This window comes from Sphaerodactylus townsendi, linkage group LG02 (genome assembly GCF_021028975.2).
Source record: "Sphaerodactylus townsendi isolate TG3544 linkage group LG02, MPM_Stown_v2.3, whole genome shotgun sequence".
Lineage (NCBI taxonomy): Eukaryota > Metazoa > Chordata > Lepidosauria > Squamata > Sphaerodactylidae > Sphaerodactylus > Sphaerodactylus townsendi.
In genome coordinates, this window is record NC_059426.1 from 163,743,841 (window position 1) to 163,761,893 (window position 18,053).

The 18,053-nt window shown below is 46.2% G+C and overlaps 1 protein-coding gene across 1 annotated transcript in view; it reads left to right on the forward strand.

Moving 5' to 3' along the window:
* Nucleotides 1-1,070: 1,070 nt before the first annotated feature.
* The window catches only part of TRMT61A (tRNA methyltransferase 61A), a 57,014-nt gene continuing 40,031 nt past the window's right edge, over nt 1,071-18,053 (forward strand). Inside the window, exons 1-2 of the mRNA XM_048483308.1 lie at nt 1,071-1,160; nt 4,390-4,742. Coding sequence (XP_048339265.1) covers nt 4,412-4,742 — 331 coding nt within the window. The 5' untranslated portion in view covers nt 1,071-1,160; nt 4,390-4,411. The remainder of the gene's footprint in view (nt 1,161-4,389; nt 4,743-18,053) is intronic.

Sequence of the window (18,053 nt, forward strand, 5' to 3'; positions counted from 1 at the left end):
AAGACAGCTCAGGACCTCTCGGTCAGCTTTCTCAACTTGGGTTTCTTGTTAAAAGGAAAAACTTTCAGTTTTCCTTTCTTCCAAGCGTCAGCAAAAGAGAATTTTCTGAAACTGCTTAACCAAAATGTTGATGCAATATTATGAAAACAGTTACATGGCAAGATAGTTATTCACATCTCCAGTTATTCACATCTCCAGGAGGATTTTTGCTCTGCTCAATTGTCATTCATTTGCGTAAGTCCATATTTATGACATTGTTTTAAGTTGCTGTCAACCAGTGTTCTTGCAGACTTTAAAACTAATAAAATGTTTTAGTGGATAACATGTACGTATCTTTACACAGGAATCCCCCCTTTCTTTATTCTGAGAGCCTGTCTGGTTCACTTCACTTCTGTTTTAACTCTGAATTTCAGCTGCGAGATAAATTGTCACAATGGTTAAATGGATGACCAATACAAATTAAAGGTAATTTCTGAGTTCTTTGCACATTAAAGAATTCTTTATGAAGAGCTTGTAACCTAATAATTTCTTGGAAATTATGTATTACCATCATTAGCTGCAGCCCTAGTAAGGGGAGAAAGGCAGGATACAAATGTTGTAAAGATAAATTAGCGTCACCAAACGCAGTGGGACAGACTGTACAATCCTATAGATGTTTCCTAAATGGCATGGGCTCACTCTCATGTTGCAGCCAACTTCCAATAACAGCGGGGACTGGATTGCAGCAAAATGTGTGTGTGTGTGTGTCCCGCAACAAAACAAAATATAGCTGAGTGTAGTAGCAGAATGAGTGCACATTTGTCAGAAAGCGGAAGGGAAAACGCCCCCGGCTTCTTAAAAGAAGGTGTTCTGTTTGCAACTCTGCAAAGAGAGAGAGACTCAAAGGGCTTCAAACGTGTTGTCTGCTCGAGGCTTTAAAGCGACACATCTCAAGGGTGCAAAACCCCCGGGGATGTCATTGATGCGGGAGCACCCAAAGAGCAGCTCTGCAACTGCGGAGCTGCAAAGAGAAGAGGAGGAGGAGGAGGCTGCAAAGCCGGGGAGCTCTTGGGCGGGGAGCGGATTGCGTGCGTCAGCAGCCTGCGACGCCAAGCAGGAAGCCGCAAGAGCACGTGGGAAAGAGCTTCTCTTCCTAGATGCGAATACAAACACTTTCAGAGGTAAGAGAGCGGACCTTCCTGTGAGGGAAGCCGGGCGAAGCTTCCCTTATATCGGACTAGACCCGTCTGGGTCGTCAGCAGTGGCTGCTTTAGCTGGCAGAGGCTCCCCGGGGTCCCGGCTTGGAAACCTTTCACATCCTCCACCTGAGTGGCGGAGGCTTATCTGGTGAACATTCCTGCTGGGCGACCTTGGGCCAGTCACAGTTTTTCCTGAACTCTCAGCCCCACCTGCCTCACAAAGTGTCTTTTGTGGGGAGAGGAAGGGAAAGGAGCTTGTAAGCCACCTTGAGTCTCCTTGCAGGAGAGAAAGGTGGGATATAAATCCAAACTCCTCTTCTTCATCATCCTGTAGTTGCACTGTGAGGCTTCTTACTGGAGACGGCGGGGATCGAACTTTGGGAGGTTCTGCCACCGCCCTCGCGCTTACTCAGCCTCCGACAGTGACTCTGAACAGCTTTTGTTCTTTAATTCCTATCGCCCTGGAAACGGATAATGGAAGTTAATTAACTCGAAGTGAATGCTCACGATGGTTATTAGCTTCTCGGAATTAACTGCACTTGGCTCTTAATTGTTTTCTAATAGAGCATGTGTTGGACGTTAGAGCTTTCCCCTCCAGCGGTTTCTGAAGCAAAGATTGGATTGGCGGTGTGTAGTAAATGCTCGGATCTTTAGGAGCGCTTCATATTCAGAACCACTGTTTGGTTTCTGGGCTTCAGCCCTGGACTGCTGGGAGGATGCAAAGCAGCCCCTGTAAAATGCTTTCTCTTTTGCTGAATGATTTCAGACTTAAACTTCACAACAGCCCTGTAAGGGTGTGATGAGCTGGGAGAGGGAGACGGGCCCACAAAGTTCCATCCTTGGATTTGAACCCTTGTCTCACATGGACTAGCCTGTCCCTGTAGCCTAAGAAGCCCTTCAGTCTGAAAAACCACCTCTGTCTGCCACTCCCTTAACATACTTTAGTATTCCTCTTGTGTGTATGTAATACACACTGTCAAGTCACTTCTGATTTATGGTGATCCGATGAATTAGAGGGGAAGGAAGGTGGCATGGTATAGCCCGAGCCCGTCAGATCGCGGGAGGTAAGTAGGGTCAGTACTTAGAAGATGATGAGTTTGGATTTATATCCCCCCTTTCTTTCTGCAAGGCTACTCAAAGGGGCTTACAATCTCCTTTCCCTTCCCCGCCCACAATAAACACCCTGTGAGGTGGGTGGGGCTGAGAGAGCTCCGAAAAACTGTGACTAGCCCAAGGTCACCCAGCTGGTGTGTGCTGGAGTGCACAAGCGAATCTGGTTCCCCAGATAAGCCTCCACAGCTCAAGCAGCAGAGCAGGGAATCAAACCCGGTTCTCCAGATTAGAGTGCACCTGCTCCTAACCACTACACCACTCTGGCTCACTTAGAAGGAAGACTTTGCAAAGGAAGGCAATGGCAAACCACCTTTGGTTGTCACTTGCCTTGAAAGCTCCTTGCTGGGGCCACCATAGGTTGGCTGCAACTGAACAGCACTATACACAAACACACTCTTTAATTAGCGACCCTGAAGTATCCTTCTATTAACAGCTTTGCTCAGGTCTTGCAAACTGAAGGTCCTGGCCTCGGTTAATGGATTGATACATTTCACTTTTGGGTTTTCCTGTTTTCCAACTGTGCCTCTTACCCCTACGATACAGCTAAGCTTAAAGAGTTTGCTTTCTTTTTAAAAGAGCTGTATTCGGTTCTAGGGCTGTAGGCTTCAGACTTCCACCATGACGCCACCCTGGCTGTCAGTGGGAGAAAGAGAACAGTGGGGCATATGGGCATTTTTTCCATTTTTAATGAGGGATGTGGACCACACGAGCTGCACAGGGGAAAGGTCCCTTCTGTGTGTGGTATTGGATGGAAGTGAGAGAAAAGCTACGTGTCAGGTCTTGGACCAACAATCAATAAGCGGACTCTGGATACAGGATCAGTAGTCTTTTTTTCTAAATAAATTTTATTTTTGCACTTTGGTAATAATCACATACATAAGTAATAGCATCAACAACAAACAATATAAAGTAATCAATCTGATGTATATCTAGGTTAATACAAAAAATTGATGCAATTAAATAAATTCATTCTATAATCTGGCTATATAAAGAGCGACTTCTTCAAAAGAATACATTTATTTATTGAATACTGTAACATTTCTAGCAGTTTATAATCCTTCTGAACCCATTGTTCAGTTTTTATGTCTAATCAGACTGTCTAATATTAAATTAAATTACATCTAATTTCTTGGTTATCCTATTATTATTGTTGAAAATAAACATATACCTTTAGTAATCAATTGGATGAAAATCGATATCTATCTTTCCCTTTAAATATAGTATCCAGGGTTGCCAGACAGGATCAGTAGTCTTTACTGGGTTGGAAACAAGGATTCCTCTTCAGAAAGCCAGTTCTGATAACCCTGGCTGTTACAGTCATATTTATTCCCCTTTCTCTCCCCTGGACTTCCCTCTCCCAACTTTCCAAGGAATGTGAGAAAACAAGGTGTGAAAGACTGTTTTCCCAGACAAGTATCCCGAGGCCAGGACAGCGATAGTCTCCTTCTGGGCCGCACCCGCAGCCTCCCTCCTCCCATCCGGAGTACCAAGCAGGGTCATCCTACTTATCCACATGTCTAAGCGCATAGAGCAGCCATTCTCAACCAGGGTTCCCTGGTACCCTGGGGTGCCGTGAGCATGTCCCAGGGGTACCGCGGCAACACTACCGCCCCCCCTCATTTTTGTGGTGTCTCCCACTGGCGCCAGCAAGGACATGGAGCTGGCCCATGGGGCAAGGCCTGCCACAAGGTCAGCAGCCACCCCCACCCGCACCCTGGGAGGGGAAGGTGGGGTGTGTGGCAAGCAGGGGCAATGGGAGGGGAAGGTGGAGGGTGGCGGCAGGGGTGCCGTGAGATATGAAGAGTGAGGTCAAGGGTACCCTGACCTCGAAAAGGTTGGGAAACACTGGCATAGAAACAGGTCAAACAAAGAAAAGGCCCATTAACATATGACAGATGTGGTTATATTGAAGGTCAGTGATCGAGCCCCCTCCCCAGTGGAAATTATATTCCTCTGTACAGTGTCTTTCTGAACGCCTTTTGTCTGATGCCAGGAGGAGGCAGGCGACACTCCTGACACCGTGCCATGTAGAAATCCTGGTAAGGAGTCAGGGGCATAAGAGGAAAATCCTCAAATGGGTTTTCTTCTTCTTCCTTAGCTGTGATTGGAAGATTATCACCATGAGTTTCATTGAATATGGCGAAACGATTAAAGAAGGCGATACAGCCATCGTCTTCCTGGGCCACGAGTCCATGTTCCCGGTGAAAGTGCAACAGGGCGGTAAAACTCAGACCAAATACGGTGTGATCAGACACTCCACTGACCTGATTGGGAAGCGGTTCGGCTCCAAGGTGACCTGTAGCAAAGGGGGCTGGGTGTATATTCTTCATCCGACGCCAGAACTGTGGACTCTGAATCTCCCCCACCGGACTCAGATTCTGTATTCGACTGACATCTCTTTCATCACCATGATGCTGGAGCTGAAGCCGGGATCTGTGGTGTGTGAATCAGGTAATGTTTCCTTCTGAAGACAAAAAAATAAGCTAAATGGTGCCGAGTAGGTAAAAATATGTTTTATCAGTTAAAATTCCTTATCCATTTCACCCAAGAGGCTTTTGTCATCATTGTGCTGTTGTTGTGGTTCTTTGAACTCAGAGCGCAGCCGTAGCAGCTGCCCGGACTTCTCCCCACCCCCAATTCTGCCTGATCACTGCTGTGGGGCTCAGATCAAATGTGGGGTGTGTCCCTTAGGAATGGACGGTAACCCTCTCCTAAATCTCCCCTTGTTTGAGTGGGTTAAATAGGTGATCTTTATTATTTTATCTATTTGAATTTCACACTCAGCCCCACCTACCTCACAGGGTGTTTGTTGTGAGGGGGGAAGGGCAAGGAGATTGTCAGCCCCTTTGAGTCTCCTGCAGGAGAAAAAGGGGGGATATAAATCCAAATTATTATTATTATTATTATTATTATTATTATTATTATTATTATTATTATTATTATTATTATTATTCATCTTCATCTTCATCTTCGTCTTCTTCTTCAGTAAACACCTGAAAAAACCCTTGCAACAGGTATTAAATATGTAGGCTTAGATCCTCCAGTGGTGGTGAACCTATGGCACTCCAGATGTGTGTATTGGCAGGGGCTGATGGGAATTGTAGTCCATGAACAATTGGCCATACTGGCAGGGGCTGATGGGAATTGTAGTCCATGAACAATTGGCCATGCTGGCAGGGGCTGATAGGAATTGTAGTCCATGAACATCTGGAGTGCCACAGGTTAGCCACCACGGTAGCTGTCTCTCCACTCACAGAAAAGTGGGAAGGTAACTTTTGCCTTTCACTGTAACCCTCTGCTTGATTTTCCACAATTTCCCCATTTGATCCATAGGGTAAGTGATTGCGGGAAGGTCATAGACAACTGATGATGGGGTGGGTGCTTGACAGGTATGGCTTGTTAATCATAATAATTTGTACTATCTGAGATCCAAACCCAAAACAATAAATACAGTCCAGACCACCGGTGGTCTGCCTCTCAATCTCAACTCTGTGTGCCCCGACATGAATAGAAGCAGGGCCTTTTCTGTGATGGCTCCTAGAGTTTGGAATGCCCCTGCCCCTGGGACTCACCAGACACCTACATTCATTTAGGTGCCAAGCTTCTTTGTTACTCAGGCTTTTTGTTAGGGGTTTTATGGTCTACTGTTATTGGATGTGCTGTTGGTGTACGTTGGCTTGTGTTTTTGTGAAGGCTCGTGTTTTATATTGTGGTTTTCAGTTGTACCTTACCTCCAGCAGAACTGAAGAGAGGGCATAGAAATATGCCAAATGAATAAATGATAATTGATTATGTGCTTTGATTGTGTGTTCCTGCATTGCAGGGGGTGGACTTGATGGCCCTTCTGGTCTCTTGCAACTCTATGATTCTATGAAATAAGCTGGTAACAAAAAGCATGCCCAAATTCTAATAAGAACAAGTAGTCACCAAAAGCATTAATACAAAATTTTATTAGCCTAAAACAGCCATCAGGCAATTAAGAAAGATATTTCAATTTTTTTTTAAAAAAAGCTCAGTACTGCAACATAATTACATCAATCAATAAAATGCTTTGTCACCAATGTTGCTAGGGCAGTATCATAGAGCTCATTTAGCCAGCGTGGTATAGTAGTTAAGAGCAGTGGACTCTCATCTGGATAGCAGGTTTGATTCTCCACGTGAACGGCAAACTGTTATCTGGTGAACTGGGTTTGTTTCCTTGCTCCTACACATGAAGCCTCCTGGGTGACCTTGGAGTTCCCTCAGCCCCTCCTACTTTAGAAGGCGTCTGTTGTGGGGAGAGGAAGGGAAGGAGTTTGTTTGTTTGTTTGTTTGTTTGTTTGTTTGTTTGTTTGTTTATTATATTTATATACCGCCCTCCCCGAAGGCTCAGGGCGGTTTCCATCCACAATAAAAGTTTAAAACATCATATATATAATTTATCTAAAATACATAAAATATTAAACTATAGATGGCTTCAGCTCTTCTATTCCCCTTTATGAACCCATGGGAGGCCAGATGTTCTTATGGCTAGTTGACATCATCCCGGCTGGCCAAATGCCTGGCGGAACAGGTCCGTTTTACAGGCCCTGCGGAAACTTTGTAAGTCCCGCAGGGCCCTGATCTCACTTGGTAGCCTGTTCCACCAGGTAGGGGCCAGAGCCGTAAAAGCCCTGGCCCTTGTAGAGGCCAGCAGGATCATGCTTGGGGCCCAGGGATCACCAGTAGGTCCTTCTCTGATGAGCTTGAGGAGGGGCATAGAAGAGGCGATATAGGAGAGAGGCGGTCCCTTAAGATAAGCAGAGGTAGGAGCCCATGAATAGCTTTAAAGGTCAATACAAAAGGAAACTTTAAAAACATGACCCGATTTTCGATCGGCAGCCAGTGTAGTTGGTATAGGACAGTAATCCTACAGTCCCCTAAGGTTATTTGCTCCAGAGAGGAGTCTGGCTGCCGCAAAGCAGTTTGTAGGCTGCTTTGAGACCAGGGGTGTAACAACACAAAGTGGTGCTTGGGGCAGCCATTGAAATTGCACCCACCTGGACACCACTCTGACAGAAAGGCTGAAAGTCAGAAAGGAAGACAGAAAGAAGTGCTGTGCAGGAAGAGGTGAGCAACAACAGCCTTCTTCTGCTTCGGGGGGGGGGGGGTCCACTCTGACAGAAAGGCTGAAGGGGGGGGGGGTCCCCAGCCTCTCTCTGCTCCGACTTGGCCCCCCCTTGCCAGAAATAGGGGGAATCCCCAGGTAGTTTCCTCTGAGGAGAAGGAAGCCATGGAGGGGGGTATCCCCACTCACCTCCCCATCAGAGCAGGGGAAGCGTGCCTCCTCCACTTCATGGGCATCTTGAGGAAGCAGTGAGCTGCAAAGGCAGGCAGGTGTCTGGAGGCCAAAGGGGCAGCAGCCCCAAATCAGGCTGGTGGAGGCATAGGAGGAAGAGGTGCAGGCAGCGCAAACACCCTACCTCCTTGCTCCTGGGCAGGGGGGAGAGAAGTCTCTGAATTCTTCCTGACAGCCGCTTGAAGGTGCTGCCTCACCCAGCCCGTGGCAGAAGGCCAAGTGAAGGGCGGGCGGGCGGGTGGCCAGTGGCCACAGTGACTGCAACCCAAGGACAGGAGTGGCAGAAACTGGTGGGGGAGGGGAGGTGGGCACAGGAGAAGCAGGCAGCTCAAATGCACCAGCTCCTCACTCATGGGAGGGAGGGATGGCCAAATGCACCCCTCACACGATCCCTTCAGTTTGCGCCTGGAGTTTGAACTCCCCATCCTCACTGCACCGTTGTTTGAGACTTTTTACAGGAGATAAAGGTAGGGTATAAATCCAAACTCTTATTCTTCTTGTGCATTCAAGTTTCCAAGTGGTATTTTTGGCTCTCAAGTGTGGGGCTAAGAAAGACACACACCCCCCCCCCAACTGAGAACCTGAACGGCTCTACCTAAGCAATTTGGTCTGGTTTCATGTGTGCGCCGCTTCCTCTGCTACTAAGTCCATGTTCTCTTGCTCTCAAGCAAAAAGCAGGGTTGTTTTGATTCCTTTCCTCCCGATCTGTTTTGTGTAAGTCTTGGCAGGCTTCAGGAGCGTGACCGTGTCTTTCTTGGACTGCTCAAGTGCCATCTGTCATCCTGTTTCCTTATTCGCAGATCAGAAGTGTTTTCCTGTGCGTGTGGGAAAATTTGCGCTGCTGGTAAACAGTTGAGGGGCTGAGTTACGGTAGCTTTGGGGAGCCTGATCTCCCTATTTTTTGTTATTAAGCATTTAGAGCCAACCTTCCCATGGAAAACTGCATACCTAGAGGCAGGTTTCAGTAATTGTTGTAAAAATTGAGGAGACCAGGGTCCCCGGTGTGGTGCCATTGGGCACCATGATGTCCACCAACACCTTTCCTGCCACCCACCAAGTGTTTTTAGAAAGTGGGTGGGGCCAAGTGGTTCTTTGCCCCTGCCTGGTGGAACGCTCTTCCTCCAGCTGTCCGGGCCCTGCGGGATCTTGGTGAGTTCCTCAGGGCCTGTAAAACCGAGCTGTTCCACCGGGCTTTTTGGGGAGGCCGGCCGCTGATTGCCCCCCCTTCTTTATAACATCAGTAGACCCTGCCATCCCCCCCCCCTTTTAAGGGGATTAGGATGTGGGACGCCATCTATTGTGTTTGTAATTAGAACGCTGTGTTTTAACGGGGTTTAGTTTTAAAATGTACAGAGCCACAATTTAATTATTCTTGGCTGCTGTTGATTTTACCTTGTGCTCTGATTGTATACTCTTGTGTTCACCGCCCTGAGCCCTTCAGGGGAGGGCGGTATACAAAAGTAATAAATAAATAACTAAATAAAAATAAGATTTCTGATTGGCCTTTGGAGATTTGCCGGGCTGTGCAGATTCTTTAAAATGTGGCTTTGGAAGCAGCAGCCACAGCACAAGGATCTTCATTGAAGTTCAGCTGTGGCAGCCATTTTGTGGCTGGCTTCATTTCCTGCAGCAGCCATTTTGTGGCATGGCTTTGCCCACCACATTGTGTCAGAATTCCAAATGTGCTCAAAAAAAGTTGAGGACCCCTGGAATAGACAGTGCTGACCTTGAGAGGCCAAAAAGACTTATGAGGCATCATCGTTGATAAGTTCAAGTTACTGTCTCAGAACAAGATGGTAGTACCGTCGGTTGAGGTGCAACAATTGAGAAAATTGTCTACTTCCGCATTAGAGTATTGATAAGAGTTCCAAACCAATATGAGAATTTTCATTCATTTTTACATGCTGCCTTTGTCAAAGCCATTATTATTTTTTTGCATAATTGAACATGGCACTTTATCATTCATCAAACGACTATCAAACAGATGGGGGGAGAGGAGCTTGGTGGGCACTGGGACCCAGGCAGAGCATTGTACAACAAAGAAGGTCAGGCAGAGGAATATGCAACCCACTAACATCTTTTTCTGAGACAGACTATACAAGTCAACATGGTAAAAGTTCCTCAGCAGAGTTTTCCCAAAGCAGTAGTTTCATACCTAATAATGCAAGTGAGAATATGCCAGCAAACGGGGCACAAAAGACTTCCCGAGGGAGAGCTAGAAATACTGTGCTCCCAGCTCCAGAGGGGAGGGTGGTTTGTAACCAGAGACAGAGCCTTTTCAGTGGTGGTGCCTTGCCTGTGGATTTCCCTCCCCACTGAGGCTCACCTTACTTTTCTCTAAGCACCATGTCTAAACAATTCTTTGTCCCTAGACTTTTAACTGGTTTTAGATGGCATCAGGCCAGTTTCTCTCTCAGCCCAACCTACCTCACAGGGTTGTTGTGATGACAAGATGTCGGGGGGGTGGAGCTGTGTTTACAACCCTGAGCTTCTCAGTGGAATGGCTGGATAAAAATGGATAGAGCAGTGATGGTGAACCTTTTCGAGACTGAGTGCCCAAACTGCAACCAAAAACTCACTTATTTATCGCAAAGTGCCAACACAGCAATTTAACCTGAATACCGAGGTATTAGTTTAGAAAAAACCGGTTGGCTCCGAGGCTTACGTTACTCAGGAGTAAGCTTGGTGGTAGTCGGCAGCTTTGCTTTGAAGCAACCGTGCAACGCTTCGAATGGGTGAATCATGACCCTAGGGGGATTTAGAAGCAAGCCCCATTGCCAGCAGCCGAGCTTACTCCCAGGTAAAGGATTGTGCTTTAGTTCTTCCCATGAAAATCAGTGGGGTTTAACAGCACTTAACAGGGTTACCTACACGTCGTGCCCAGAGGCCCAGGCCAGCCTTGATGTGTGTGTGTGACAAACTCTGTACATGTGACAAACTCTGTACATGCGTGCCCACAGAGAGGGCTCTGAGTGCCACCTCTGGCACCCGTGCCATAGGTTCGCCACCACTGGGATTGAGGAAGCTATCAGCTGCAGAAGCCCTTTGATTTTGGTGTGTTTGGGCGGTTTTTAGAAGTTCCATTGGGCCATTGGCTAACATCTCCCTGAAGCCTTTTAGCAAAATTAGCTCAAGGGTGTGTGACTAATGGCCAGGAAAATGGCATTGAGTCAGGTGAAACCAATCAATATTGCAAATGAATTATTGTGTTTTTGTGGCAGGGAATCATAGCACTGAATTTGGCCTAATGCTGATTTCTGGAAAATGCCCTTATCACATTGCTAATATAATCGGCCGGACTTCTAATCTTTCACTACCAAGCCTTAATAGTATTTGCTTTTTATTTGGGAGTGGTTTACTGGCAGACAAACTGAATGTTTTGCTCCAGCTTGGCTTACATGGCTGCTTTTATGTTTTAAATCACTCGGAGGTACATACTGTCAAGCGGGGATCGTTGGTTTGCTCAGTGAAAAGAACCGCATTGGAAATACACACAAGCCCTGTGGGAAGGAGCTCATTTACACATTTTCAGTAGGCTGTATTATAATATGTATGACATGTTTTATTTGCTTGTGTCGCACATGCCAAGTTACAACTGAAGGTCTTGCTGCTTTTCGGCTGTGCCAGCAGACACTATTAGCCCCTAAATTATCAGGTTTTAAGTCAGCCCCTCAAAAATCTTGAGAAGGTGATAGAAGTTGTATGCTTTGAATATGTGCCTGAACAAAAATTACTTAAGTTATGAAATTATTAAAAATATTTTCTGGCCTCATAGAATCACACAGTTGGAAGAGACCCCAAGGGCCACCAAGTCCAACCCCCTACAGTGCAGGAACACACAATCAAAGCACTACTGACAGATGGCCATCGATCCTCTCTTTAAAAACCTCCAACAAAAAACCTCCAACAAAAACCTCCACTGCACTCCGAGGTAGTGCATTCCAGTGTCAGACAGCCCTTACTGTCAGGATGTTTTTCCTGATGTTTAAGAAATTAACACAAGGGTTACTACATCTTTCCTCTGTTCTCAGTCTTCTAAGGAACCCGTTCTTCTGCATGGAGTTGAGACATTGACCAACTGCTATTTCATTTACAAAATTTATAGTCTGCCTTTTTTTGCCAAGGCAGCTAGCATTTAAAACAGAACTCCATAAATATATCATTCGATTTCGATTTCGAATACCTTTAATGGCATATAAATAGTTTATATAAATATATCATAAAACTACCCTGTACAGTAAAAGCACGTAAAACAGTAATTGAAACATGGGGCACAACGGAGGGATCCTTGAGGTAACACCAAACAAAACAAGTCTTCACCCGCTGGCAAAAGACAGTGACAGAAGGTGACAGATGAATATTCTGGGGAAAGGGGGTTCTATAATTTTGGTGCCATAGGCAAAAAAGATGTGCTCTCAGGTTTTGGGGTGGTGGTTGTTTTTGGTGAAATGTTTCCTGTGGTTTTTTTAAATTATTATTGCTTTCACCACAGCTGCCACCACAGCACAAAGCTCTTCACTTTAGGACTGAAGCTAAGGCTCAACAGCCTTGTTGTGCCAGGCTGTGCCTCCAAAGACAGCCATTTTGTGGCTGTGCCCGCCATATTGTGTCAGAATTCCAAAGGTGCTCACAGGGATCCTTGTTCTATAGGATGTGTGTAACGGAGTCCTTATATTCCGGGCGAGGGAGAGATATTATCCCACCGCTAGCCACCAATTGTAACGGGACATGTAGCCTACAATCGAGGTTCCCACTAAACTGACCAGTGGGGTTTCCTTTGCCACCCAAAATATCCCAGACTAGTGTTCAAGGATCTTCCTTTCACTCTGCTGCCACCATTGAAGAGAAGGAACTAGGAACCCCAAAACTGCCGCTGGCTGCCAAATATAATAAAGGATCCCACCTCACATTCGTTCTTGGTTTGAGGGGAATGTCCTTCAGAGTCCCTTAATCAAAAAAAATGGAGGAAACTCAAATTGGTTGAGATTCTAGCCACACAAACAGGCACTCTTCAATCTCTCACACACAAATGCAGGCTGGCACGAGGGTAACTTGAACACAACTAATTAAATTTATTTTAAAAACAAGAGAAAGGCTCCTTAAACTGGCTCAGAGAGGTACTAAAACTTGATTGTTTCAGAGAGGTTCTTTTCACTTAAAAATTACAGAGTTTCAGATGTTACTTAGGTTTCACACAGACACACGCAGGTGTCTCTTCAGGAACGATTTTGCTTTAGATCTACTAAATTTCTTCACAGACAGACACTAGTCCTTTCTGAACTACAACCCACTGAATACACGCACACACAGCCAATGCCCAGTGAGATTCAGGCACACATAGCCTCCCTCTCTCACACTAATCCCAATTTGGCTTCACTGCCTCTGGATCGGGCTTTTCCCAGACTGGTGTTACACAGGGGTAGGGCAGACTCTAGGTCTGGTCAGTATTCACTGTCAAGCCACTGACTGGCGCGTCACTTTGCACCAAACTCAGGGCCTCCTTTCTCAGACAAGCCTCCTCAGCTTGTAGAGTGACTGGACTTCTGTCAGCTAACTCGGCTGAGACAGAAACTATGGCCCCTTCTGCACATGCAGAATAATACTCTTTCAATCTGCTTTCAATGCTCTTTGAAGCTGTGCGGAATAGCAAAATCCATTCGCAAACTGTTGTGAAACTGGATTGAAAACGCATTATTCTACATGTGCGGAAGGGGGCCTTCAGCTTCAGACCTGACAGACCGTTCTCTGTCAAACTCTGGCTCTTCCTGAATCTCTCTCCCAATCTTGACTCAACTCTGACAGGCACTACACCAGTGATGGTGAACCTTTTCGAGACTGAGTGCCCAAACGGCAACAAAAAACCCACTTATTTATCGCAAAGTGCCAACACAGCAATTTAACCTGAATACTAAGGTTTTAGTTTAGAAAAAACAGTTGGCTCCGAGGCGAGCGTTACTCAGGAGTAAGCTTGGTGGTAGTCGGCAGCTTTGCTTTGAAGCAACTGTGCAACGCTTCGAATGGGTGAATCACGACCCTAGCGGGGTTTAGAAGCAAGCCCCATTGCCAGCAACTGAGCTTACTCCCAGGTAAAGGATTGTGCTTTAGTTCTTTCCATGAAAATCAGTGGGGTTTAACAGCACTTAACAGGGTTACCTACACGTCGTGCCCAGAGGCCCAGGCCAGCCTAGATGTGTGTGTGTGGGGGGGGTGATTTTCCACCACCCCTCCCATGTGACGAACTCTGTGCATGCGTGCCCACAGAGAGGGCTCTGAGTGCCACCTCTGGCACCCGTGCCATAGGTTCGCCACCACTGCACTACACTGTCTATTTATGCTGCTAGCACTTTGGCTCCCCCTAACCCTGGCCATAGACAACTGTGCCTCTGCTCGACCAATCAAGTGGGTTCTCTTGTATAGTGGAGCCTTCTGTATAACTCTGGCTGTCACTAAGGCCTTTTCATTAGGCCTTTCACACACACCAGCCCTTCAGTGTGGGCGCATCCGTTACATTGTGCACACAAAGAAACCTTAACACCATAACCTGCAATGCAAGGCTTTCTCTCTGCCCCAACGAACATATCCTATGCTTTTTAAACATCTACCCCACAGAGATCAGGTCTGCTAGAGAAAATGGGAGCTTCAGAGATTTTAGGTAGAGATACAAAATTTCTGGAAATATTGAAGCCACAGAAAAAAACGTTTCCCCCCAGATAGAACCCCCCCCCCCCGAAATCTTGGTGTGAGGAGGGAATAAAATATGCAATGCTTACTATCCTGTCAAACCTAAACTTAATCATTGTTTTAACAGCATAAAATGCATTATCTCTAACATAGGATATAAAGTTGTAATATTTGACATGTTTATGGAATTTAACACTTAAAAATGCCTCAGTTTTCTATGAGCAAAACTGCAAATATACCTGAGAGAGAACTTCAAGCTGATGTACCTTATACTCCCTTAGAACATGTATCTTAACTTTTTCAGTGGGTTTCCTCCCCCCTTTAGATTGCACTGTGAGAGCAGTATATGTCATGCCCCCCTTATTGTCTTTGAACAAAAGATTAAGGGTAAGGTACACCCACAATGATGATAAGAGAAAATTTGTACCCACCAGGCTGAAGATTAAAAAATCACAAAGGATTTTTATAGCATCATAGCAGTGTTGAAAAATTATTTCAAAGCAATTTTGAACAATACAGGTACATAGGAACACAGTAATTATTTTTATCTTTTTTTAACACAATAACAGCAACAGCTAGCCAGAATCTAGATAATTGCTGGCCTCGTGAAACCTTCAAGGCTGTTCTGTAAAACAAAATAAAAAAACATGTTACACAAAACATCACTATATACAAGGAACACCAATTCCAAAACATGAAAATACTTAGAAGCAAAGAACAGGGATTTTTTTCAATGCTCTAACATATAATCTACAGAGAATGATAAGACATTATTTACAATATGTGTAACTTGTTTTTTTATTTTGTTTTACAGAACAGCCTTGAAGGTTTCACGAGGCCAGTAATTATCTAGATTCTGGCTAGCCGTTGCTGTTATTGTGTTAAAAAAAGATAAAAATAATTACTGTGTTCCTATGTACCTGTATTGTTCAAAATTGCTTTGAAATAATGTTTCAACACTGCTCTGATGCTATAAAAATCCTTTGTGATTTTTTAGTCTTCAGCCTGGTGGGTACAAATTTTCTCTTATCATCACCCCTTGTCTTTGAAAGCATTTCACTTGTTCTAAAAGAGAAAATATCTAATGGGCGTGTTCAGTGGTGGGATTCAAATAATTTAACAACCGGTTCCGGTGGTGGGATTCAAATAATGTAACGGCTGGTTGTTTACAAGCACCATTTTAACAACCGGTTCTGCCGAAGTGGGGCGAACCGGCTGAATCCCACCGTTGGCAAGTGTTTTTTCCCAGTTCTCCTCAAAATTCCCAATTTTTCCCTTCAGAATAATTGAGGGGAAAGTAGCCTTTTAAAAACACCTTTTAAAAAGGGATTTTTTTCCCCCAGGCCATAGTTGGCAGCCCAAACATTTAGCGTTCTGGAGGTCATTAAAATTTCCACACTGGTGTTTGTGTCTTTTCAGTTGGTCTTAATGAAAGATATCAGGCGACTTTTGTGTTCGGATTTTCATTCGCACCAGTGCAGCAACCCTCTTTCCCTTTTTTCCCCCCTCAAAAAATCCTGTTAGTTTTAATCCTTGGACTTGCCTTGCGTGGGCAGCATTTGAGCCAGCCGTAGCTCCCAGTCCATTCTGATGTGCATTTCGAGAAGCCGAAGGAAATGGTCATGCTGCTGACCCAGGAGTACATCTGTCAAATTTGATTACAACGGTGGATTATAGATTAAGGGACGGAGCGCTTTATGTGAATTGGGCGGAGAGCTGGAGCAACTGGAAAGGACACGGCAACACAACTAAAAGAGAGCAGCTGTTTATCATACGGGAGGAGATCAGTTAGTCACACACACCTGCCGAACTTGAAAACGCACTATTTAGAAGGCAAACATAGAGTCCGGTCATAGAGGACATGGCACCAGGACAGTTTTGAGACTGCCCAAATTGCAACCCAAACCCCACTTATTTATCGCAAAGTGCCAACTCGGCAATTTAACCTGAATGCTGAGGTTTTAGTTTAGAAAAAAACGGTTGGCTCCCTCTTCCTCCGCCCCACCTGCTCGAGCAGGGGCCAGCCTGCTCTAGCCTCCAGCAAGTCCCGCACACACCGCTCTGTGCCTCTCTAGCATCTCTGCCTCCTCTGCCCCCCCACCCCCACCCCCGGGCAGCAGCCACCCAGAGCACAGGCACCAGGCCCGCCAGCCGAGTCCTCCCTGCTCAGTGGCCCAGGCCAGCCTAGATGTGTGTGTGGGTGTGATTTTCCACCCCCCACATGACTCGCAATCCCTCTGTGTGTGTCAAGTCCCCCCAGAGAGGGGCTCCTGAAGGTCTACGCCTCTGGCACCTCGGTGGACAATTAGTTTCGGCCATCACCGTACTGCGCTAAGGATATTTGGTTGAAGCGAAAGGGTGTCCTCTTGGAAAGATAGGTGGAAAACGGGGAGATCTGTGTGCCCTGCCCTTTTTCATTTTTTATTTATTTGTAAGATCACGTGTGTGGCTGTGGGTAAACGCTTGCAGTATTTTGTAGAAAAATAAGGTGGATTAAGTCATGGTTGGTCTTGGTGGGATGTGCCGGCAGCTGTTTATGTGGCATTTACGTTTTGATGCATCCCACTCCTTTGTTTTTTCCTTCTCTCCTTATCCCACGTCCTACTTGGAGGATGCTTTTCAATTATTTCTGCTTGAAGCCAACTCGTTTGAACTGAGAATGCAGGCGGATTTCCCCCAGCATCCCTTTGCCCCAGGAGTCCTCCGTGATGTTGGGGGATTCCCATGGCCAAGATGGCCCCATGGCACAGGGGCTACAGTGAGGAGAGGGAATCAGGGGACCAGTTCCACAAAGATGGGTGAAAAGAGGGTACCTGTTGGAGGAAATGACCCAGAACTTAGAACACAGGAAGACATCTTATAGCGGGTCAAGCACTTGGTCTGTCCATTTATTTACTTCATTCATAGTCCATCTGTCCCCTTGAAGGGGCTGGCATCATTCTCTTCTCTTCCTATTTTTCCTCACAATAACCCTGTGGGGAGTTTGTGACTGGTCCAAGGTCGCCCAGCAAGCGTCAATGGCAGAGTGGAGCTTAAATCTGAATCTGCCAGATCAGGGGTAGGGAACCTGCGGCTCTCCAGATGTTCAGGAACTACAATTCCCATCAGCCCCTACCAGCATGGCCAATTGGCCATGCTGACAAAGGCTGATGGGAATTGTAGTTCCTGAACATCTGGAGAGCCGCAGGTTCCCTACCCCTGTGCCAGATCCTAGTCTGACCCTCTAACCACTACACAACACTGTCTATCAAGGCCAGTCTTTGCTGCTCCAACTGCCACTGGCACACCATCTAAAACCTGATCCTTTTAACTAGAGATGCTGGGAATTTGGCACCTTCTGAATGCCGGTCAAGTGCTTGACCACTGAGCCACGCCCTAAGAGCTATCCAAGGGCCCCTCCGCACAGCAGAGGCAACTAGAGTTCGACTCGTGTCTTCGGAAATCGTTACCTGAGCTCGACTCCTCTGTTACTCTGCATAGCAGCTGACTCGTGTCTCCGGAGCTGAGTTCAGAGGGCGGGATTACCTCCTTGCGGTCTTCCGCTCCTCATTCCCCATTGCCTGCCATTCTATGTCGGGAAACGTGAGTGCGTGTCCCTTTTTTTCGTTTACCGATGTGGGAGCTAAGTAGGAGGATTTTTTTAAAGGCGCACTTCTCGCTGCCGCCACGAGTCTCCTGTTCTGCGCATGGCCGAAATACTGCCCTGTGATTGGCTGGCTGGCAGAGGCGAGGCGAGGCGAGGGAGATTCCGCACTCAGGCTTCA